Here is a 26304-nt window from a genome sequence, read left to right as displayed (position 1 = left end):
GTTCTGGGTCAAATATGAAGGCAAACCCACTTTCCTTTCAGTATTTTGCTGCAATTGGCAGAAATCAGCTCACTCAGCCTGAAAATGCTTTTAAGTGCATAATATCTTACAGTGATGAACTGTGGCTAAATAAAAGCTGTTCCAATAATATTTCCAAGCTGAACTGAGGTGCTCTTGGACAAATATCAAGGCAAAGAGTTTTCTTTGAGTAATTTTCTGGATTTGTCAGAAACAAGGAAATCTGGTGACTCTGGTGAACTAAGTTGCTCTTGACCAAATATAAAGGTAAAGACATTTTTCCTGTAGTATTTTTCCTGGATTTGTCAGAAACAAGCACATCTTGGGGCAACTTTGGGGCAGGAAGGTAGAGCGGTTGTCCACCAATCCACAAACACATATACATATATACACACATATACAAATATACGTATATATATATATACACATATATACACACACACACATATATATATATATATATATATATATATATATATATATGTGGATAGGGAAAAACTCCCCCTAATCCAGCAGAACCAGGCTCCGGGTGGGCGTCTGCCTTGACCGGTTAACGTGAGTGTAAAGTGAAGAGAGAAAAAAAAGGGCAACAACAAAACATCGGGCAGGTTGGTAGGACCAGTAGCTGCACACTGGAAAACACACAGCTACAATGCTGGGGACACCTGCAGAAAGGGACAGAGAGGGGGAGAGAGAGAAGGAAAAAGAAACTACGGAAGAAAACACATAGGTAATGTCATCAAGTGGTGACAATTGTGGGGTAAGAGGAGAGGAGACATGGACAAGAGGAGGAAAGGAGCCCAGTGCATCAAGGAATGGGTACCCCAGTAGCCTATAGCAGCATGACTATAACTAACTACAAGCTTTATCAAAGAGGAAGGTTTTAAGCCTAGACTTAGAGAGTGTGTCTGCATCCCGAATCTAAAGTGGTAGCTGGTTCCGCAGGAGAACAGCTTGATAGCTAAAGGCTCTACCTCCCATTCTACCTTTTGAAAATTCTAGGAACCACAAGTAGGCCTGCATTCTGAGATCGAAGTGGTCTACTGGGATGATATGGTACTATGAGGTCTTCTATATATGATGGAGCTGTAAGAGGCAGGGTTTTAAATTCTATTCTAGATTTATTGAGAGAGCCAATGGAGAGAAGCTAGTTAAGGTGAAATATAATCTCTTTTGCTAATTCCAGTCAGCACTCTTGCTGCAGCATTTTGGATTAATAGCAGGGTCTTCAAGGGAGTTACTGGGGCATCCTGAAAGTGGGGAATTGTAGTAGTACAACCTAGAAGTAACAAATGCATGGACAATTTTTTCAGCATCACTTTGAGACAGGATGCTCCTAATTTTGGCAATGTTCTGTAGGTGGAAGAAGGCTGTTCTAGAGATTTGTTTTTTATGTGAGGTAAAGGACAAATCCTGGTCAAAAATAACTCCAAGGTTTCTTGCAGTAGTACTGGAGGCCAGACCTATGTCATCTAGAGTAACGATATGGACAGCATATTTTTGAGATTTTTGGGCCAAAATACTATGACTTCAGTTTTGTTTGAGTTTAAAAGTAAAACATTGCTTGAAGCATGCCTGAAGCTTAAGCAACTGATTTTTTTTTATAAGGTTCCATAGATAGATATACCTGGGTATCATCAGCATAGCAATGGAAATATATGGAGTGTTTTCTAAAAATGTTGCATAAAGGAGTCATATATAAACTATTGGTCCTAACACAGAGCCTTGTGGAACTTCATAGCTAACCTTTGTGTGCATGGAGGATTCATCATGAACAAACTTAAATCTATCAGATAAGATTTAAACCAACCTAGTGCAGTTCCTTTAAGCCCAATTTGATGAATGATAAATTCTAAATCCTGACTAAGCCTCTTCATACAAATTATTACTGTACAGGTGGTCACATAGTTGTTTTGCAACTACTTTTTCAAAGATTTTAGAAATAAAGGATAGATTAGATATTGGTCTGTAATTGTCTAAAACACCTGGGTCAAGACAGGGTTTTTTACGTAGTGGTTTAATTCGGCGTGTTGTACATAGCATCTTTTTAAAGATAATGATATCTAATATGAACTTATCTGTTAAGGGTAAAGCTTACTTGAGCAGTCTAGTTGGAATAGGGTCTAGAAGACAGGTTGTTGGTTTAGATGAGGTAATAATCGAAGTTAGCTCAGCGAGATCTATGGGTAAAATGCAGTCTAAGAGGGATGGGGCCTTATGTGTGATTGTGAGTGTGAATGGTTGAATAAGAAGCAGTGTAAAGTACTTTGAGTGCCAGTAGGTAGAAAAGATATTATACAGGACATGCATTGATGAACTGTGGCTGAAAAAAACCTGACTGAAGATGTAGATGAGATGCTTCCATGATGTGAACTAAACCTACTTGAGCATTTACTTGTTGACTTTGATGATGTAGATCTATTTGTGTGTCTCAGTTGTCGTTCAGCTTCTTTGTCCAACTCAAAGTGTTTCATCATATCTTTCATCCATCCTTCCAAAAAAAAATCATTAACAAATTTATTTTATAGACCGAACCAATAATTTTGATCATCCAAATATTCATCTTCAACCATAAATTGTTGCAACTAAGAGTTCATGTCAGAAAATTCTTGCTGCAAAGAACTAAAGTCAACTCGTCACTTCTTTTTAACAATTTCAACGTCATTCACCATTAATTGCTCAATTTGCTCTACCATTCTTGTTAGCTGAGATAGCTTCTTTCTGCATTTATTGACTTATTTATTCTTGCGTTCTTCTACAACCTTCTCAGTCATTCTTACTTTCTGTTTTCCACAATCATGTTCATTCCTGACCAGCAAAGTTTTCCACACTTAATTACTAAAAAATGTGAAGGAGCTCATGTGTAAAGCTTTAATGGAGCTTTGAACATGAATATTTTCCACTTTGTCTCTCCTAGTTCACCCTTTTGCTTGCAAGATCGACACTGCGCACGTTAACATCTCCGTCTTCGTAGATTTACTTAATAGCAATTTGTGTAGAAGCAAGGCAAATAAAACTTACACTTTGTTCTGTGCAAAGTCTCCTTCCATCATCCGATTTGAGTCAGGCTTTTCCAAATTCCATTTATCTGTGAAAAGCAAGTTTTTTGACTAACAAAGTACATTTCCAAAATTGAAGTTTGATTAACACTCTTATGTCACTCTTTTCACATCCACAAATCCAAAGGACAACTCGATAAAGTTTTATGTTTACTTAGACACAAGTAAAATGTGAACATATCAGTCATCAAGATCCAGGATTCTTAACAGATCATCATTTGAATGAAACACACAAAATAAAAAACATAAGAGAAAAAAGAGACGGAGAGAGAAAGAGGTAAGAAAACTGTGTGGCTCCACTGTCCTCTAATCTAAAAACTTTATTTTCGTGACTTCCCCTCCCTTTAACCTATCAGAATAATAAAAGTTCTTATTTAGTTAAAAAAAAAAACAATCATAGTCTCTTCCTGATATAAAGCATTTTGAAATCAACCAAACACATCTAGAAAATTAAACAAACTTACTGAATATTCTTACACTTATTTTAAAACTGTGAATTATGTAAATTACAGTTTCCCTATTAACTTAAAATGCTTTATTCAACCAAACATAAGCTGCATTTACTTGTTAAACAAATATATCTTGTTTAACAAATACATTTCTATTCTTCTACTTGCACTCTCATCACCTCTGTTCCCTTCACCAATACGTCCATTGAAATCTGCACTAATCACAAGTATCTCCTCTGGGTATGATCTGGATCACTTCATCTTTCTTCTTCTCTTCTAACTCACATCCTATCTGCCCAGTGACCACTAACCACTACCAAGTCAGGGTTTAGAGTACATCAGTGGAAGAGTTTATAAAGTCCCGATCCTTGTTGTTGTTGAACCTTGATAGGGTGTCCCAAATACTGGCCACTTTGGTTGCTTTCAGGGCAAAGTTCAGATGGGCAGAACCTCCTCCTGTCCTGGACCTCTTGTCTGGTACAGGGTTGTCCAATGTTTCACCTGTCCAGGTTTTTGACCCCAAGTTACCCGATAACCTGCCTGAGCCTGATCCTGGTTTAGGTCAGCCAACGACTTGTCTGGTCCTGACTCTGGTCCTGACTCTGATCCTGGCTCCGGGTTGGCCTACGCCCAGCCTGTCCCTGTCTTTGGGTTGGCTGTCTTCTCGCCTGTTGCTGTTACCAAGGTGGCCAACAGTTCACCCTGTCCTGAGCTGGTTGCCGCCCCAGAGGCGGTCAACACATCACCAGTTCCTGTTCCCCAGCTGACCAGCGCAACAACAGTATCTGTCCCTGGCTCAGCAGACATCCCTTCTGATCATGCACCTGATAGTAATCCGCCTCTTGTGTTTCCTTAGTAATTTGTAAATATCTCTTAGGTCCAAGTTTTGTCCTCCTTGTTTTGATATTTATTCGGTTTTGTCCTCGTTTTGATATTAATTTGACTCTTTTTAAAATCCTGTGTTCTGTAATAAGTTAGTTTAGTTCCTTTAGTTGCTATGAGTTCATGTACTGAGTTTGTATTCTATATTTACTGCCTGTCAGCCTATTTTCCGTTATTTGTTTTTCCTCACTTCTTACGCCGCTTACTTCTTAAAAATTAAGTTCAGCTATATTTCACATCCCTCTCTCTGTGTTACTTTTGGGTCCATACACAAAAATGTTACAAACCCTCTCTACTTTTAACTCTAGGCTTAAAACATTCGTTTTTGATAAAGCTTATGCTGCCACAGGCTTAGACTCCTGGGGACCCAACCACCAATGCACTAGGCTCCTTTGTTCCTCTTGTCCTTCTCTCCGCTCACCTCACAATTGTCACCACTGCAGGAGATTAACTTTGTGTATTCTTTCTCTCATAGTTTCTTCCTCCTTTTCTTTCTCCCTCTCACTGTCCCTTTCTGCAGGTTTCCCCAATTTTGGAGCTGTGTGTTTTCCAGTGTGCAGCCACTGGTCATACCAACCTGCCCGATGTTTTGTTGTTGGTTTTTTCTGTTCTTTTATTTTCTCTCTCCCCTTTTCTACTCACCCAAACCGGTCGATGCAGATGGCTGCCCACCCAGAGTCTGGTTCTGGTGGAGGTTTTCTTCCGTTAAAGGGAGTTTTTCCTCTCCACTGTTGTCTAGGCCTTGCTTGAGGAGTGAATTGTTGAGGTTTCTCTATACATCTTTATAGTTTTTACTTTCTTCTGTAAAGTGCTTTGAGATTACTTTGTTGTGAATTGGCGCAATACAAATAAAGTTGAATTGAATTGAATACAAGATGTCCAAATACAAATCTAACATGTCCTCATAAAGAGTTTTATCCAGACATCTGTGATTTTAACCTATATCATAGCTCTCACACAGAAAAGATCATCAAACATCACATACATAAGTCTCCTAAATTGAATATCTGAACATCTAAAAAGAGTGGATGTCTACTAACTTTCACTTAAGTCACTTTTTACTCAATTACTCATACAGATTTATTCATAAAACTTTATTAATACAGTAACAATATTTAGAAGTAACGCACATTTAATACTTTTTATTATGTACTACTGTGTTGATAATGCATTAAGAAGGTTAATGGATAATATTGAATGTACCAGGATTAATAAAATAGATTTATCTTAATATTTTACTTATGTAGCTTCCTAATGGCCAGGCAGTGAACATCGATCTGGTGCCCCCAGAAGTTGCCTGCTTTGTCCTACAGACAAAAATATCTGTCAGTGTCATTAGTGATAACTAATTTTTTAACCTTGAAACAAATCATAGTCATATGAATCCAGTCCAATCTGTCAATGTAAAGTCCTCTTTTGTTTACTCCAAAATAGATGCTATGCAAATGTAGTTTTACCTTTTGAAAAATTCTTTAATTTTATCACCACACAATGACAAAACCTTGTCTTCAATACAGTTTTTGTGAATTGCAACCAAATATTGCAATCAAATATTTAATCATGGGTTTTGTTGCTTTATGGTTATGTTACAGTGTAACTATAACATTAACAGAACTAATTTGTTGCATAGTACTATTTGTTGCATTAGCAGTACAGAGACATTACATCAATGTCATTCATCTATTGTTTATTATTCAATTTTTTAAAGAGTCCTTGATGAACAAATAAATCAGAATTTTTAAATTCCAATATCCAGCTAGACAACTTACAGCTTTTTGTTAGTGGTGTTTCTCTTGTTCATCGTGGCACATTTGGCAATAGGAGAGCAAACTGTTTTGGTTTAACTGGCTGGTTAATGGCTTCTTTTTATAAACAGTACACAGATTGGTAAAAAGACACTCCCATGTCTCTTTGAAAATACTTCTTATATGCCTGAGTTTGCTGATTATGAAGGTTTAGTCCATTTGAGATATTCCCAGCCCTTAATGGTCTGTCCAGTGACCTGGGCTCACTGAAGTACTTGAAGGCTGAGGTACTCTTAGGGTCTCAGAGAAAAATTTCCTGCCACACATTCACTCCTTTAGGTTCACCTTGGATCTGCAAACAGAACAGATAGTTCAGATCTTTGTATGTTAAAGGAAATATAGTTATAGGTGTTTTTATAAAGGGTTAAATTGACACATTCGTTGACAAACATAATGAGATACATTGTATACGGGGAAACTGTGGCGTAGGAGGTAGAGCGGTTGTCCACCAATTGCGCCAGTTACTGGTTTGATTCCCTGCTCGTCCAGTTAGACGTTGAAGTATTTTTGAGCAAGATACTGAACCCCAACCTCCCGGTATGTGTTGGCCAGCTGCATAGCAGCTCCCCCATTGGTGTGGGAGTGTGTGTGATTGAGAGTGAATGGGTGAACGAGAAGCATTGTAAAGCGCTTTGAGTAATAGGTGCCAAAAAGCACTAAATAAGTGCAGACCATTTACCATGTAACAGCAGCAAATACAACAGGGTGTAAATGATTACAGTAAAGTGAGTTTAATGAGTCTTTATGTGCAAATAGTCTATGTGTATAATGGGTGAGTTACAGCTCAGGAGCAGGGGAAATGTGCCAATACTTGTAGTTGGCAGATAAAAAAAGACTCAAGGTTCCTTGCAATTACCTGTTGTGTGTCATGTGGCTCTTGACCAGGTGTCCAGCAGCCAAAGCAGCCATGAGTGAGAGCTCTCCAGCCAGTACAGTGGCACATACAACTTTGGCCAGTTGCTGTGCATTCTCCCCAGGACAATCCAGACTGGCCCCCTGCACGCCCAGCATCTGCACGCATGCCCACACAAAAATATTTGTTTGAATGTATTATCAGGGATGATGAAATTGTTTGTTTTTTGGCATGTGAGGAAAGTCAAGACTTTGCGGTTAAGTCAAAGGATTTGACAAAAGTGTGTGTAGCCCATGCTAGAAAAGCAGCTAAATGTATGTAGTACAATAATATGTGAACTGTCACTGTTGCTTCTCATACTGGGACAACATGTTGCTCTATTAAACTTTTCACTTAAAAACTTTTGTAACTTAATTAGAAGCCTGCTTTGTTGTTAAGGTTACTTGTGGCAATATACAGTTGTTCATTTAGGAGACTACAGTTATATAGCAACTATTATATTCAAACAATATGGATATATAACAATGGTTTAATTTGTTTATATCTTTTTTTTTTGTGTAATTGTAAGAGACGTCAAGAATGAAGCGGTTGCATCTGCTGTAGATAAGATATTGCAGTCGACTCTAGTTGAGCCAAGATATATAGACACAGACGAACTACAAAGTGAACCACATGAAGATGGACTAGTAGGAGGACTTTATCTCCTGAAGATGGATTCTCTGCCTCTCAACACACTGTCACATCTCTACATTTGTTGGGCCCTAACAATTCAAAACTTACTGAACAATGAAATCCTGAGCTCAGGTTAACTTGAGCAGATAATTGTGTGCACTTTAATATTTCTTTTATCATTTTTATTCTTGTATAGGGGAATTTTTTTGGAGGTCATTTGGGCAGGATGTCAGAGGTTGGCTATGTTTTATATGCTATAAGTTTATTTTAATACATTTGACTGTTCAAACTGACCAGGCATTCAGGATTCTTTTGATATTGGCCTTCAAGTACATCAAATTGAAAAATATGTATCGTACAAATACACCCTATTTTTGATGGCTTATAAGTAATGGAACAAACTAATTACACACTTTAAGACTTACTTTAATACTTGCAGTATACTTTGCAGACATTAACTGTCTAGAATCTGGAACTCATGGACATAAACAAATGCTGAGTTTTTCCTTTAAGATGCATTGTCAGGAATTGGTCAGGCCTACTGCTGGTGTGTTCAGCTACTGCTTATTTGTGTGACTTTCTGCCTTCAGTCTTATCTTCTGCACAATATTGTTTCAGCATTGGCATGCTGAATTTATAAACTTGACTAAAAAAGTTACTTAATTGACAGTACTTTCATAGTGAATTGTATTTATGTATTAAACTACTTAATTGTTTACCCAAAAATTACTGTGCTCATCTGTGCTCATAAATGTGCTCATCTGCTTCTGTGTTTGGTGCTTTGAAATCAGTTGCATAAACAGTGCTGACATCACGCTTGGAAGCAGTAGTTCATTTCCCAGCCTACCTACTACGTATATTCTTGAACAAGTACTTAATAATGTGTTAAAGAAGAGTCTATTCTATGTACTTCATCCTACTACTTTTATCAGCATTCAAGTAATCAATAAACACCAGTGACCAGGTAAAACTGGCAGACATACATACATACATGCTTCCACCATGTTTGACAGATGAAATTATTTTGACTATGGCTGCAAAATTTTGAAAAACAAAAACAAACTTACAGTAGTGATATTTTTTCTATGATATATATTGTCATATTTATTTAAAAAACACAGGAATTTTCACCCAGTACCTTGTATCTGGTAAATGACTAAATGTAAATGTAAGTCTTTTATTTTGACGGTAGGTAGGCATTTTTTTTTTTACTTAATTAAACTAAAATTCTAATTATCTAATTAATTAATTAATTAATTAATTAATTAATGTATTGCTCAGATCAATGCAGATTATGATCATCATTTTCTGTTTGACATTCTACCAGACTCTACATGTTGTTTTGTTATATTGCCCCAATTCGGTGTGGATTCAGGAAGATGCTAGTGCGTGTGCTGTTTCATTTGCCAATTTTAAAGAGAATGGACACCCCACCCACCCAGAAAAAACCGATACTATGCCAGACAAGTTTTGGAGTGCACCTTCTGAGTGTGTACCTGGAGGCAGGCCTGCTGGGGCGGCAGATTGGTACCTCCTCCTACAGTGCCTAGCTCTATAGAAGGCATAGTGCAGCTGATGTATAGGTCCTCTCCTGTTGGCCCTGATGCCTCCATCAGAGTAATACAGTTACTGCTACCTACTGACTGGGCTGGATCCTGGAGATACATACGCATACAGAGCCATTCACACGAATACACAAAACACAAGAATATATAAACCAACGCATAACAATATAAACAGATGTACTTTACCTGACCACAAGCTATGTAGATGGCAGCAACCAGGTTGGCTGCATGAGCGTTAAATCCACCAATGCTGCCTGCCATTGCTGAGCCCACCAGGTTCTTATTGATGTTCAACTCCACCAGAGCTCCTGTCGTTGTTTTCAAAAGCTGCAGCCATGAAAATGACTGAACATGAGTTCGCTGATTTTGGCAATACTTGGAGTTAAATGGGGGCATTTAATAGACTGCTATTCTAGCTGGCTAATTAGGAAGCAGCTACCCAGCATATTGTTCAGTTATGTGTTACAAATTCTTTAAAACAGAGTAAGTTTCGATTAACTACAAACTTGGTGTCAAACCCATCAGTAAAATGGATAGGCCAGTCTAGAGGATCCTCCCTCTCAACACAAGAACAGTGCTCTGCAATGCTTTTAGTGGCAAATAATGTAATATATTTTCATACTGAATTATAACAGCTGGTTTGAGTGACATGATATTACAACGGTATATAAAAAATTCATATGATCTCAAATATTACTTAGCACTACCTTTGAGTTAAGAACTTCCAAATTTGAAAGGTGCTACAGAAAAAAATCTTTTTTAATCCTGCACAGACAGGGTTGTGCATTGTTGCTGTTAGAAATCATCACCATCCCAGCTTGCCCTTTTAAAGTCTTGGAAAGAACTCCAATAAAAGCCAAACTTTCCTCCCTGGTTCTATACCTCTCCCACCACGTTAGCAGGAATGGTGGCTTCACACACAACAGCCTTGCCCCTGCCCTCGATCCAGTTGATGGCAGCTGGTTTCTTGTCGGTGCAGTAGTTTCCACTGACAGCCAGCACCTGCAGTTCTGGGAAATGCTGCTGCAGTCTGCTTAGAGCCTGTTCTGTGCCCTACAGGAGAGACATCTCTATCAGCATACACTGAGAATTTCATGTCTTTTACACATTTCTGCAGTTATACAATGAGATATGTATTGTTTTGTCAAGCACATAATGCAGATGTAGGTGTCCTTCTCCATTTAGATACTTGTTTATAGGCATTTAGTGCGTATAACATGACTAATTTTGGCATTATATGTAATGTCATCATCCCATTTATGTGCTTGACAAAAGGTATTGTTCATGGATACCACTGTTAATGCAGATGTAGGTGTCCTTCTCCATTTAGATACTTGTTTATAGGCATTTAGTGCGTATAACATGACTAATTTTGGCATTATATGTAATGTCATCATCCCATTTAACAGTGGTATCCATGAACAATACCTGCCCTACTGAACACTCAAATGGTCTGCTCCAATGGACCACTCACTGGCACAGCAGTTTATGCCTCTTTGAATTAGTAGCAGAGTACATGCATTTGTACCAAATTTGAAGAAGTTCGCTCAAGGCATTATTTAAAAATAGCTTTTACAAAAATAGGACAGTTTAATGTATGGAAAACCTAAAAATATAATGCATAATAAAAAGGAATAACTATAATAATAACAACAATAACTCTGAAATGCAGTCCAGTCCCCAGCCAACTTGCAGCTATCCCCCTTGTTAGGTTGTGTGCTTGTATGTCTAGATTTCATAGTAAACATGCCCATGGGATAGATAAATAACTTAATTGGTTTACATAAACTTCCTCCCAACTACTTAACTGTTAATTGGTGAATTGCTATCAAGCTCAGGGGGCAAAATTAACAGGAATGGACTTCTTCTCATTGTCTTCTGCACGTTTCCTTTAACACTTGGGAATTTGAAGACTCAGAATTCCTTATACCATATATTTACAACCGCAAATTCCCAAAAAATTGGGAAGATGTGTAAAACTTAAATATAAACAGAATGCGATGATTAGCAAATCTCATCAACTTTCACTGCTGTGACTCAGCTCCATGTTGTCCTGGTGATCATCACCATCTATTTGCCTTAGACAAGCAAGTTCTCCATCTAGCCCTCCTGAACCCACTTCTGACAACATAAATTTAACCGACATCCCGAAAGTTTATCACAACCTCAAATCAGTGTTCAACAAGAACAGAGCCACCTCTCTTCCCCTGCAACGCTCTTATGACCATCGAACTGTCCCGGTGTCGGGGCACTATGCCACCCAAGGGCAGATTATAATCTCTCTCCGGCCCCGAACAGGACGCCAGATAAAGAAGTCATTAGCAGCTGGTGTCATCCACCCCTCGTCTTCCCTTGCGGACGCAGGTTTTTTTTTGTAGATAAGAAGGATGGTGGGCTCCTTATAGACTATCGCGGGTTGAATCAGATAACTGTGCGCAACCACTATCCTCTCCCACTGATTTCTTCTGTGTTTGAACTTCTGCAGGGTGCCATTGTTTTCACTAAACTAGACCTTAGAAACACTCATCATCTGGTCCGCATTTAGGAATGGGACGAATGGAAGACCACCTTTAGCACCCCTGCTGGGCACTTCGAATACCTGGTGTGCCTTTTGGTCTGACTAACGCACCTGCCGTGTTTCAGAACCTGGTCAATGATGTGTGGGCGGATATGTTGAACAAGTTTGTTTTCGTCTACCTAGACGACATCCTTATCTTCTTCCCCTCTGTTGTCTGCAGTCAAATTGGCATTAGAGGAATGGAGGCATTGGTTGAAGGGGGCTGAGCATCCCTTTGTGGTCCTTACTGACCACAAGAATCTAGAGTATATTAAAACAGCCAAAGAGACTCAACCCTCGCCAGGCTCGGTGTGCCTTCTTCAATCGCTTCCCATTCACATTAAGGCTGATGTCCTGTCCCGTATTTTTTATCCCCCTCACATTTGTGCCGAACAAGATTTCATTTTACCTCCGTCTGTCCATTTAGCTCTCACAATATTTGAGATTTAAGGGGAGGTCTCCCGAGCCCAAGCCAATGTATCAGCCCCCTCCACTTGTACCCCAGGACTGTTGTTTGTATCTGGCCAACTCAGATCCAAAGTGCTGGATTGGTGTTACGCTTCACACCTTTTCTGTCAGCTCCCAAACACTGTTTGTGGTGCATCAGCAGTTCTGGTGGCCCAAGCTCACCAAAGATGTTAGAGAATTTGTCCTAGCTTGCCCAAAATATAGTCGCCACCCTCCTGACAGGCTCCTACATCCCCTTTCTATCCCCAGGCACCCCTGATCCCATGTATATATTGATTTTGTTACCGGTCTTCCCCCATCCCAGGGCAACACAGTCATCCTCACAGTCGTTGACAGGTTTTCTAAGATGGCCCACTTCCCACACTACCCATTGGCAAAGAAACAGCAAAAGTACTAATCAACCACATATTCAAGATCCATGGCCTCCCTCGCAACATGTCTCTGACCGGGGTCCCAATTTCACCAGAAAATCTGACTCCTATAAGGGATTCACAGACATGCCCCTCAGTATCGGGTGGGTCAACAAGTGTGGCTCTCCGCGGCTGACATTCCCCTGCGCGCCGAGAGCCGGACGCTTGCTCTCCCGTGTCAAACCTGTCATTTCTAGTGACAGTCTTTGCGGGGGGTGGGGGGTAAGTCACGGCTGTGACTCCGATCAGTGTGGTTCTGGTGAGCATCACCATCTCTCCCCTCCTCTCTGCTCTCAGGTCAGTAAATGACTGGGTACAAAATGAGCATTTCAGATAGGCAGAGCCTCTCCAATGTAAAGATGGACTTTGTGCCCAAGCACCCAAGACAAAAGTTCAAAACTGAATGTGCATGATCTTTGGGCCCTCAGTCGGTAATGCATTACAAACAAACAGACAGACAGAGAGTTCTCAACTGGACAGTGGGGACACTGGGGCTCAGAACCACTTCCAGAAATCACTGTCTGTGAACACAGTTCACTGTGCAATCCGCAGATGTAAGTTGAAGCTGTATCATGCAAAAAAGAAGCCATATGTGAACACAATCCAGAAATTTGCAAATCATTGCTTTCTGTTTTTATTTACACTTTACACTTTTTTTTTAATTGGGGTTGTAAATGATTGATATGGCCAAAATGTACACTAAAGCTTATCTAGCTTAACAATAATTCCTAGACCTAAACATAGTTATAACTCATTTGAAAGCCTTACTCTTAGCCTTACACACCCAAACTGGAAAACTCAAAAACCACTATTATTTGTTATCGTGTACCGTCCTCCAGTCCCTTATTCAGAGTTTTTGATTGAACCCTATTCCAACCAAGCTGCTCAAGGAAGCTTTACCCTTAATAGATATGTTCATATTAGTTATCATCAATCTATCTTTAGAAACAGGCCTATGTACCACAGGCCTATAAGGTAGCTGTAATTAAACCACTACATAAAAAACCCTGTCTTAACCCAGGTGTTTTAGCCAATTACAGACCAATATCTAATCTCCCCTTTATTTCTAAAATAATTGAAAAAGTAGTTGCAAAACAATTATGTGATCACCTTCATAGGAATAATTTGTATGAAGACTTTCAGTCAGGATTTAGAGTTCATCATAGTACAGAAACAGCACTGGTAAAAGTCACCAACGATCTTCTCATGGCCTCAGATAATGGGCTCATCTCTATACTTGTTCTGTTAGATCTTAGTGCTGCATTTGATACCATTGATCATAACATTTTATTACAGAGACTGGAACATGAAATTGGGATTAAAGGAACTGCACTAGGTTGGTTTAAATCTTATCTGTCTGATAGATTTCAATTTGTTCATGTTAATGATGAATCATCCATGCACACAAAGGTTAGCTATGGAGTTCCAGAAGGCTCTGTGTTAGGACCAATACTTTTTACTTTATATATGTCTCCTTTAGGCAACATTATTAGAAAACACTCCATAAATTTCCACTGTTATGGTGATGATACCCAGCTATATTTATCTATGGAACCAGATGAAAATAATCAGTTAATAAAGTTTCAAGCATGCCTACAAGACATAAAGGCCTGGATGTCCCACAATGTTTTACTTTTAAACTCAGACAAAACTGAAGTCATAGTATTTGGGCCCAAAAATCTCAGAGATATGATGTCCAACCATACTGTTACTCTAGATGGCATAAGTCTGGCCTCCAGAAGTACTGCAAGGAACCTTGGAGTTATTTTTGATCAGGATTTGTCCTTTAACTCACATATAAAACAAATCTCTAGAACAGCCTTCTTCCACCGACATAACATTCCCAAAATTAGGAGCATCCTTTCTCAAAGTTAATTAATCCAAAATGCTGCAGCAAGAGTGCTGACCGGAACTACCAAGAGAGATCATATTTCACCTTCACTAGCTTCTCTCCATTGGCTTCCCATTAAATTTAGAATAGAATTTAAAACCCTGCTTCTTACATATAAAGCTCTGAATGGTCAGGCTCCATCATATATAGAAGACCTTATAGCACCATATCATCCCAGTAGACCACTTCGCTATCAGAATGCAGGCCTCCAAGTGGTTCCCAGAATTCCCAAAGGTAGAATGGGAGGTAAGAGCCTTTAGCTATCAAGCTCCTCTCTTGTGGAACCAGCTCCCAGTTCAGATTCGGGAAGCAGACACTCTCTCTACTTTTAAGTCTAGGCTTAAAACCTTCCTCTTTAATAAAGCATATAGTTATGCTGCCATAGGCTTAGACTGCTGGGGGACCCACCCCCCAATGCACTGAGCTCCTTTCCTCCTCTTGACCATCTCTCCTCTCCTCTTACCCCGCAATTGTCACCACTGTATGTCCTGTGTGTTCTCTCCCGTAGTTGTGTTTGTCCTTCTCTGTCCCCCTCTCTCTGGCCCTTTCTGCAGGTGTCCCCCAGCTTTGAAGCTGTGTGTCTTCCAACATGCAGCTACTGGTCCTACCAATCTGCCCGATGTTTTGTTGTTGCTTTTTGTTTCTCTGTTCTTTTCTCTCTCCCCTTTCCACTCACCCCAACCGGTCGAGGCAGATGGCCGTCCACCCTGAGCCTGGTTCTGCTGGAGGTTTCTTACGTTAAAGGGAGTTTTTCCTCTCCACTGTTGCCTATGGCTTGCTCCAGGGGGAATTGTTGGGTTCTCTTTATACATCTTTATAATCTTGACTTTATTCTGTAAAGTGACCTGAGATGACTTTGTTGTGAATTGGCGCTATATAAATAAAGTTGAATTGAATTGAATTAAAGAAAAAGCTGCATTTTTGAGGCTGTTTTAGACCTGACAAGACACCAATCACATTTCAAGACAGAGGTGAGAGTCTCGAGTTGCTAATTTTAAGACTTGAGACTTGCTTCATAAAAATGATAAGTCTCTGTTGATTTTTAAGTTGGTCATCTTCACCTGACACCATACAAAGACTAGAGAGGTGACTCAAAATGCCTTAACTTTCATGACTAAATGTTTAAATGTTCCTACATATTAGGACTTTATAAAGAACAAAGACATTTACTATCAGCAATACACAATTGCAAGGTAATTAAATTTGACTCCAGTCAGTAAATAAATAAATAAATAAAATAAAATAAAATAAAATAAAATAAAAAATATATATAAAAAATAAATCTGATCAGTATCAAAAAAGTTAAGTAAAAGAAAAAACTAAACAAAAGAAATTGTATAAATAGAAAAATATTTGCGGTGCATAGTAAAGTAAAGAGTTGATGTGGGTTGTCCATTTCAAATTTTAGTTATAGGGCCTTGAGGAACTTGAAGTTGTTACCAGGTGTCCCATGGACAGTCCCAAGGCTGTGTTTTTTGAGCCATCCAGCACAATCTTTTAGGTCTTGCAGACAATGAAATGGAGGTTGTTGTCCTTACATGGGGCTATTACCTCCTGTCTGTCAGCTGACTCATCGTTCCAACTGATAGGGCCGATGATTCCGGCATTGTCCACAAATATTATAATGGTATTGGAGTGCAAAAGGGAAAAAAAGCTACCACCTCGTACCTCCAGGTGTGACATTTGCTGGTGGAATGCATGATAACGTGGCAAATAATACCTGGGAGATCAGCAAAAGCCAATTAACAAGGCAGATAACATGGACGTTTTTTCAAAGATAATAAAAGTTGGATTCTGAGTTATGTTGATGGCATTCTTTATTAGTTAATATGTCAGCTATAAGGTCTTTAAATTAAACGCAAAAAGAATGTGAATCTGTCTATTTAGATAACGAATCGCCTGGACCGAGATATAAACTGTATATATGACGCCAGTTCACTTTGCATTTGGCTGTGAAGCTTTCTGTATTTGTTGGACTTATATGGCCATTCAACTCAACAGACCTAATGATGCAACTCCATCAGATCTGAAAACTGAACTCACATAGTACTGTAGAGATGTTCTGTTGCTAGGTGTGTGCTTATAGGGAACTGTGGGCAATTGAAGCTTTGTACCCAGGAACATTCTTCAAAAAACATTGGTGCTTATTGTACATTAGCATAATATCAGGGCTGTCAATCAAATAAATTTTTTAACACAGCCCTTTGGACTTGAGTCCTGAACAGAACCTCCATTATTGGCATTAAGGGGATTTGTATTACCATGTTATAGTCTTGTGGTTCTATGCCTGTACTATATGTATTTGTATAAAATAACAAGGTCCATTTTAGGTGTTAGGAACCAGGGCAACCTGATGAGAAGTGGGCTTCTGGAACAACAAGAAATTCATGTTCTCATGATGAGAATGGAGAATTATACTACCGCAAATTATTAAACTGGATAAGGAGCAAAGCATTAGCAATTTGCCATAAGTGCCATAAATTACTTTTTTTTTGGTTTATTGACTTAATAAAAGTTACCATGTCCCTAAATCTAGGGCAAAGGCAGTAATTTCTAGTTAGAGTTTGATTTCAATTGGTTTTTATTTTTATGTTCAGCTGTTGAGGCTGAGTAGTCGTAGTGAACATTGCTTAGCTTAATCAATCACAGATGATTTAAAGGATATAACTTTTCATATTTCAATATTTGAATTATATTAGTAAACCAAAACAGCAGACCTAAAGGTTGATAGTCTAATAATTAACTGACAACACTCACAACAGATACCATATTAATTTGAATTGGAGCTGAACTAAAACTGTTTCACAATGAATATAGCTCCTTTTCTTTGTTTATATTGTTAAATAGCAGCAGGATCACCACTAAACTGAGAGGGATGAAACAAATTTGTGTAAGCATTTGTAAGTGGCTCAGTAACTTAATAAAATATTCAAATCACTTTTTAAGACATGGTTGACTCTAAGTGCCAGGACCAAACAGACTGCTGGCACTTGACCAGTGTCATGCTCTTGAGGAGCATACGTTGGTCTAATGTTCATGGCCAGTGTTTCTGCCAGAAAAGTTTTGAGTACAGTGGTATAAGGATAAAAAATTTTGCACACACACAAAAATAATTGGGGTATTTACTTTTCTGGTTGGTTAATTGTATCTTAGGGTCAAGTTAAACAAAGTGAATATTACTGCACGCAAATACTTTCTCCTGAATGTCTCACTGGGGGGTCTCACTGGGGGGTACAACATGGCGCCGTCCGTGGCAGACGTGTTTGCTCGCTCCGCGCTCGAATGTTGGCTTTTCCTTCTTTTTTGTGTGTTTCTTGTTTTTTCTGCAGTGCACAAATGCCATGCACTGCTAACATACAACCGACAGGCATTACTGGACATCGCCAACTCACAACACACTGACTTTGCTAATTTTATTCCGCTGGAGCTACAAGTCATTCTTCGCTCCCAGAGTCACCACCGTAACCAACCCGGAGGCCATGACGCACCGGGCTCTAGTGAGTTAGCTGACCCCAGGAGAGCGCTTCGGAGACGGCGACGCAAGCGAGGCAAGAGGGGAAGGCTCCATGCTAGGCTAAAAGCTCGAGTCTCCTGCTAGCGAATGTGCGGTCCCTGGAAAATAAACTGGACGAGCTACGAGCCAGGATTACAACCCAACGGGAAATCAGAGAGTCCTGATGCTTTTTTTTATTGTTGCTGGCAACTTCAACCAGTGTAGTTTACGGACTGTATTCCCCAAATACCACCAGCCACCAACATTCCCACCCGTGATAAGAACACTCTGGACCATGTTTACAGTAACATACGTGGTGCATACAGGGCTGCACCCCGCCCCCACTTCGGACACTCAGACCACATCTCTTTGTTCCTGTACCCTGCTTACAGACAAAGACTGAAACAAACACACCCTGTCACCAAACAGCGAGCACCCAACCCCCCTCCCCTCCACCAACTGTCTCAACGACCCAGGTACACAAAGCTCTGAGGAAGATCAACCCCCGCAAAGCAGCAGGTCCTGACAACATTTCTGGGCGGGCCCTCAGAGCATGTGCCAACGAGCTGGCTGATGTTCTCACCTCCATCTTTAACCTCTCCCTCAGCCAGTGCAGCGTTCCTTTGTGCTTTAAGACCACGACCTTCGTCCCCCTGCTTAAGAAGAGCCCACCCACCGGCCTGAATGACTACAGGCCAGTGGCACTCACTCCAATCATTATGAAGTGTTTCGAGAGAGTGGTGCTGGCCCACATTCAGAGCAGCATACCTGACATTATTGACCCCCTGCAGTATGCCTACCGGCCCAAGAGGTCCACCTCGGATGCCATTGCTGCTGGCATCCACTACTCCCTCTCTCATCTGGAAAATAAAGACTCATACCTGAGGATACTTTTCATCGACTACAGCTCCGCCTTCAACACAGTCATCCCCCACAAACTCACCCACAAACTGTCCACACTTGGTCTACACCCCACCCTCTGTGACTGGCTCCTAGACTTCCTGACTGGCAGGCCTCAGTCTGTCAGGATTGGTAACAGGACTTTAGCCAGACTCATCACAAACATCTGCACTCCACAGGGTTGTATACTCAGCCCCATCCTCTACACCCTGTTCACCTATGACTGAGTCGCCTCCTACAAGGACAACATCATCCTTAAGTTTGCGGACGTCACCGTAGTGACAGGACGCATTGCTGCCGGTGACGAGGCAGCCTACAGGAGAGAGGTGGCCAGTCTGGTGTCATGGTGTGGAGACAACAACCTCACCGTCAACACGGACAAGACGAAGGAAATGATAGTGGACATGCGAAAGGAGAGGAGAACGCATCCGCCACTGTTCATCCGGGAGCTTGAAGTGGAGAGGGTGAGCAGCTTCAAATACCTGGGTGTCCACATCACTGAGGATCTCACTTGGACACCTCACGTCACGCAGCTGGTCAAGAAGGCCCAACAGCGGCTGTATTTTTTGAGGAGGCTGAGGAAGTTTGGCATGTCGCCTAAGATCCTCAGCAACTTCTACAGCTGTGTCATTGAGAGTGTCCTGACCACCTGCATCATGGTGTGGTACGGCAGCACTACTGCCATGGACCGAAAACGCCTGCAGAGAGTGGTGAAGACTGCACAGAAGATCACCAGGACTCCACTGCCCTCTCTACAGAGCATCTACCGCCGCACAGTCCACAGGAGAGCTGCGTCCATACTCAAAGACCCTTCCCACTCCCAGCACGGACTGTTCACACTTCTACCCTCAGGACGGAGGTACAGAAGTGTGAAATGCAGAACCTCAAGGCTGAAGAACTCTTTCTTCCCCTCTGCCATCAGACTCCTAAACAGCTGACAGGAGTTTGCAACAATGAACATACCATAACATAACTGTTACACGGACACAACTGTTTACATAGACACAACTGTTTACATGGACACAACTGTTTACATGGACACAACTGCTTACGAATCACATTTTGTATTTGCACACTAATTTTTTTCAGAATTGCACTACCGCACTGAGAACGGGACTACCTCACTTTATTGCCTTACTCAGAACTGCACTACCTCAATTTATTGCCTTTTTAAGAACTGCACTACCTCACCTTTATTGCCTTATTGCTCTTATTTTGTTTGCTCTTATTTTTATTTTATTTGTATTTTACTTTATTTCTACTTTTTGTCAATTCTCATTTTACTAACTGTGTGACATTCAGAGTGGAGGGCAAAGTAAGAACTTCATTGTACAGGGAAACATGCATTCTATCTGTGCATATGACAATAAACACTTTGAATCTTGAATCTTGAATCAAATAAAGCCCTCCTGTCAGGATCATCAACTTCACTTCCTCCTTCATGACTTTTATTTTGCAGCCACTTCCTGTACCTGGTGCAGTCACATTTTTCCTGCTTAATTAATCACTGGTAAGCAGTTTCACCTCCTCTCACCACTCTGCTCATATACCTCCTCAGGTCTCTTCCTTGCTATCTACAGTTCAGACCACGCTACGTTTTTTTGACCTGACTCTGCCTGCTACTTTGGTTATGTGAGTAACCACTCCATATTGACTCCCTGTTGCTAACCTAATGAATGACTAGGATTATGAGTACTGTTATCTGCCCACGAGGGATCAAGTTTTTCACAACCCCTTGTAACCACGTGATTATAAGGATAAGATTTACCACGTCATGTCTATGTTCTGATCATACCGTGTTACGTTTTTACAAAGCTATGTGATTATCTACTACTCTAATGCTGAACTCAGACGAGTATCCATGATGTGTTCAAGTTACCTGTATCAAGGATGTCACCAATTAAATATCCACTGTAAGAATTCTCATTCCAATGTTAAGAAACATGTTTGTTTCAAATAAGAGAATACTGGAATCGAGAGCTATGAGACTATTGCACTAGGGCACTGAGTCACTAATGGGATTTTGGTGTTCTCTTCACTCAGGGATTGCAATCAGGGATTGCAGATTCACCATAGCTACGTTCCAAACGCTCACTACCTGGCCTGCCTCTGTGTTATGGATCCAGACCATTGCATCTTCCCCAGTGGTCCCTCCTCCCACTATTTCTCTACCCTATCTTCAAGTTACTAAACCTCGCCGTATCTCAAGATTTATCTACTCTACCAGGATCATACTCCACTCTTCCACATAAGAAGCTTGCTTCTCCTCTAGACTCCGCTCATCTTCCCACTGACTCTAATAAGTTTTGTTCACATATACATACACCATATCCCATAAGTGACTGTCAAGATACCCATCTTCATGTCCTTTCTCATAGACACAAGTTCAGCTACATCTAGCGTGTCAGAACTTACTACATCTTCATCTTGTTTTGCCAACTATTATATTTTATAATAAACCTTATTTAAACTAAGTAGTTGTTTCAAGCGCCTTATAGGGTCCAACCCTAAAACTAGTACCTTACAGTTCCTCTTCTAACAGGCTGTTTATCCTAATAGAATATACAACTGAAATTTCCTGACAAACTGGTCAGCTGTAAAAGATAATGTTCAACTATGCTATTTACATAAATATTGCTTTAAAAAAACTGAATTATAATAAAAATAAGTTTAATACTTCTAAATCTATCTAAAACTTGGTTTTAAATTTATGAGGCCAACAAACTTATCATGATTAAAACTAAAATCCCATCAATACAATGTATATTTACTTATGTGTGGACTAGGTTTAACAGCACAAAATCATATTGTCACACCTAATGCCACAGCTCTGCATTGTAAATATTACATGCATTCAGTTTCAGTTCACGCGCACGAGCACACCTGCAGAGCAAATGGGTCATGGAGGAGCAGACAAGGGAAATATACACTTAAGTTGTGTTCATTGAAAGTCCTTCCTGCTGGTTTGTCTGGGAGTGTGACCATGTTTTTCTATGTTACAGAATGTAACCACTATGTAACAATCAGAAAATACTATTTCATTTTTCAGTTTTTTCAGTTTTTCAGTTTTGCATTTGTCCTTGCTATTGCCGCTCTCTCTGTTCATTCAGTCACTAATACACTCTACCGCTGCCCCTTGCTGTCACCGAGCTGGGGAGGAGGGGACAATTAAATGGTGCAGTTAATGACAGCAACAAACAAATCATACTGCCTTTAATAATTCAACAACCTCTGTATCTTTACAACAGCTGCTTCTCATTCTTCAAGTAAAAAGGAGTTGACTGGATGTAGGACAGGCAGTGAAATTTAGACCCATTAACCTTCGTACCTACCTGTGAGACGATAAAAACTATCTGATTAATGTAACATCAATATATATAGAATATTTTTACAGTTCCCTTTCAGTCTGTTTTGTTGGCTCTAATTTAAATCTAACCAACTTAGCCTGTTAGTTAAAGGTAGTAAGCTTCACATATTTATACACACACTATTGCTAATAACAGCAATTCCATTATGTAAGTGATAAAAATTACATTTATCAACCATGTCACATGAAAACAATTATGGCAAGTTATTGTACACCAACCTGGCTAAATGTCCTATACTAAGCAAAAAGACTAATTTTATTTGTTGAAAGAGCTTGTTTGCTAAGTACTTCTGGTTTTTGTGAAAAAGGTCTATTGGAGATCCAGCAGCGACTTCTCAGTTGAAATAAAGGTGACTTCGTATCTGCCTTTCAGTAAAAGCCCCCACTCTGATTAGCTGTTCATCTTAGCAAATAATTGCATTACATTACATTACATTACCATTTACCTATACTGAGTATGACATGGTACAGCTGTAATTTAATCCTAACTTTAGACAAAGTCATCACACTAAAATAAAAAGTGATTCTAAAGGTGATTGCTCCATAGTGTGAGCATTAGAAAAGATTTTAGTCCTCACAATGTGAGGAACACATAGTCCACACACAAATGCCAATCTAAAAGATACCTTAGAGATCATATTCATCCCCATAGCATCTCCAGTCTTAGAATGGAAGCGGATGTAGAGATTTCTTCCAGCCAGACCAACCAGCAATTTCTGGAGACGAGCAAATCTGCCAAAAGCAACCAAAGATTGTCAAACAGTTTTTATTTTTATTGTAATCCTAGTTTTATTATAGGTCTGTTATGTTACATGTGAGTTGAAGTTGTATATCGTTATTTTTTTGTGCCTCATTCCTAAGCAAAGAAAAGTGAATTGCTCACGCATAAATTACACCGATCAGCCACAATATTAAATCCTATTGATGGCTTTATTGTTTATTGTTGGTTTGAATGGTTTGCTTTATCTTAGAATTAATAGTATGCTTGTAAGTGTATGTAAGTGTATAAAAGTGAGGAGTAATTTAACTAAAAGAAAAAGGAGTCAAACTAGCTGGCACTTCCTGCGACCGTGGCGCAGGAAGGTAGAGCCACCAATCCTGCAGTTGTTGGTTCGATCCCCGGCTCCTCCAGTCACGTGCTGAAGTGTCCTTGAGCAAGACACTGAAAACCAACTTAGTTGCTCTCAATGAGTGTTGGCCAGCTGCAAAGCAGCTCCCCCATCCCTCCTGGTGTGTGAATGGATGAATAAGAAGCATTGTAAAGTGCTTTGAGTGCCAATGTGTAGAAAGGACTATATATCTGCACTTTACCTGCTAGTGTTGTCAAAGGCCTCTTTTATGATCTGAAACCCATCTGTGCTTTCAAGCCATGCCTTGACCTCAGCAGCCTGGCAAGCAGAGGGAAGCCTCACTACAGGTCCTCTAGTCATGCTGTCGGCCAGGATACAACTCTTGGCTCCACCTCCCAACTACAGCAAGCAAACAACATGGCAACGTTACATTATGTACATTACAACTACAATTGTAAAGCAGTCTTCACAAAGACTAGGACTCTTAACAATACTTTTAAGTATTATAATATATTTGATACTAGTTCATAAACAAAATCATTTATTGACATGAGATTTCACAGCAACATTTAAAATACATACCTACACTTTGGTTATTGGAGTTACGACCTATTCTTAGTGGGTATTTATTGTAGGATTAAGGAGTGTTGTTGAAAATTCAGGAATTATTTAATCCAGAGATAATGTAGAAATTATACAGTTCAATTCAATACCTTCTAAGACCCTTTTCTAGACATTTTCAAAATGTTTTGAGACTTCAGTGCAACCGTGTGTTAGTAGTTACAGCAAAATACCTTTAAAATATTTACAATACAATCATTTTCTGGTAAAATTACAGTTGAGCAACTCAAAAAGCTGTAAAACTTGCTGTCTGAAATGTTCATTGACTGCTCAGTATTGAGTAAAGTACTTGACTACTACTTGACTCTCCCATGCTGAAAAGCTGTACATCTTTTCAGCAGACTCTGCTGAAAAGGTGGCTGTAGCTCAGTTGGTAAGGCAGTTGTCCACAGACCACAGGGTCAGTAGTTTAATCCCCGGGCCCGGCTACATGTCAAAGTGTCTTGAACAAGACACTGAACCCCAAGTTGCTATCGGTCGGTCAGCTGAGCACCTTGCATGGTAGCCACCGCTATCAGTGTGTTTATGGTTGAATGGTAAATCAACATTGTAAAGCTCTTTGAATAAAAGTGCTGTTTAAGTGGCCATTTGCCATTTACAAAAAGGCTATGCATGGATTTGGTCCTCTATTTATACATTCTTTGTATTTACATTTTTTTAAACCAACGCCCATTAAAACGCCAACCTCCTGGCCAGTTGGCAAAGTCATAACTGACTTTAAGCCTGTTTCACTCATGAACTCCAGACAATGTTAGGAAAATTCAGCCTTAGACATTGTCCAGAGTGGCAGTTAAGACAAGTAACATAGTACAGGAGATCACCAGAGTAAGAACCGCGTGAAATCGCTTAATTTCAGTGTGGAATCGGGGCACACAGGAGCCATAACATGATAAAGCTGTTGGAAACAGGACATAGGACATAGTCCGAGTAATGTAGGCAGCGTACAATTAAGCTGTGGGTGCTCTTGTATAAAATTAAGGCCTACATATACCAAGACAATATGTCATGAGGTGTGATAAAAAGCCGGCAGCAGCTTCTTGTCCAAGTAATTTTTTCTGAGGACTGCCAGGAAATGCAGCCGCTGCTAAGCTTTCTTCACCGAGGCCTTGATGTGGGGAGACCAGGAGAGGTCAAATCAGAGGTCAAATGTGGGTGCCCAGGAAACTCAGTTTCCACATGTTCCCTGTTAATAACAAGGGGGGCGTGGTTTTGTCTATGTCTCCTGAAGTCCATAATTAGTTCTTTAGTTTTATGGACATTCAATGTCTGATTGTTCCATGAGCACCAGACGAAAAGGTTCTCAACCTCAGCCCTGTATGCCGTCTTATATCCACCAGAGATGAGACCAACCATTGTGCTATCTTCGACAAACTTGACAATAGTGTTTGTTGGGTATGAAGGAGTGCAGTCATAGGTATACAGGGTGTACAGCAGGGGGCTCAGCACAAATCCCTGGAGAACCAGTGCTGAGTGGGAGCATGGTGGAAAGACGTGGGCCGATTTTGACAGACTTTGGTCTATTTGGGGTGACTGTGGTGCAAGAAGGTATAGCGGTCGTCCACCAAACCCTCAATTGTTGGTTCAATTCCCAGCTCCTTGAGCAAGACACTGAACACCAACTTAGTTGCTCCCAATGAGCATTTTTTTACCTTACCTGACAAAGTGCTTAACTATCTTGTTTCTCATACACACAAACACTGGTAAACAGATGACAGCAAAGCTGCAATGTAAGATGCCAGTCTGACATTGATGGGTAAAATCCAAGATGGTGACACGGCAGTCGCTCGCAGCGTCCTCCACCAAAAGTGGTGCTTTTGCCATATTTAGCCCGACCTGTTGTACATGGACACCGGAGTCAGTTGTGTTCATGTGTACGACTGCCAGACACTGTTGCAGCACAAGAATCATGCAACCAATAATCTGCATGATGAAGTAATTGGTAACCTTCGCGACCTCGGCTTGCTGCGACCTCGGCCACAAAGAGCAGAGTGCTCAGGGAATGTGCAGATCAGCTAGTGGATGTCTTTACAGACATCTTCAACATCTCCCTGAGCAGCAACGTTGTTCCTACGTGCCTCAAAACAACGGCCATTGTTCCTGTGCCAAAGAAGTCTACTGTCTCCTGCCTCAATGGCTATCGTCGCACTCACACCCATTGTGATGAAGTGCTTCGAGAGGCTCGTCATGAGGCACACTAAGACCCAACTTCCACCCTCCCTGGACC

At 40.3% G+C, this 26304-nt stretch overlaps 1 protein-coding gene across 3 annotated transcripts in view; it reads right to left on the bottom strand.

Annotated features, from left to right (window-relative positions):
* Window positions 1-5531: 5531 nt before the first annotated feature.
* Window positions 5532-26304, bottom strand: part of LOC137136375 (3-hydroxy-3-methylglutaryl-coenzyme A reductase-like) — a 46499-nt gene continuing 25726 nt past the window's right edge. The window contains exons 14-20 of one of the 3 annotated variants that reach the window (XM_067521675.1): window positions 23701-23858; window positions 23016-23121; window positions 10186-10356; window positions 9490-9630; window positions 9220-9393; window positions 7070-7224; window positions 5532-6505 (exon numbers count right to left, since the gene is read on the bottom strand). In XM_067521675.1, the coding sequence (XP_067377776.1) occupies window positions 6481-6505; window positions 7070-7224; window positions 9220-9393; window positions 9490-9630; window positions 10186-10356; window positions 23016-23121; window positions 23701-23858 (930 nt within the window). In that variant the 3' untranslated portion in view covers window positions 5532-6480. The remainder of the gene's footprint in view (window positions 6506-7069; window positions 7225-9219; window positions 9394-9489; window positions 9631-10185; window positions 10357-23015; window positions 23122-23700; window positions 23859-26304) is intronic. The other 2 variants (XM_067521676.1, XM_067521677.1) reach the window with 2 other exon arrangements.

The sequence above is a fragment of the Channa argus genome, chromosome 11 (assembly GCF_033026475.1).
Source record: "Channa argus isolate prfri chromosome 11, Channa argus male v1.0, whole genome shotgun sequence".
Lineage (NCBI taxonomy): Eukaryota > Metazoa > Chordata > Actinopteri > Anabantiformes > Channidae > Channa > Channa argus.
The sequence above is the reverse complement of the archived record's forward strand: the minus strand, read 5'-3'. Positions and strand labels throughout refer to the sequence as shown.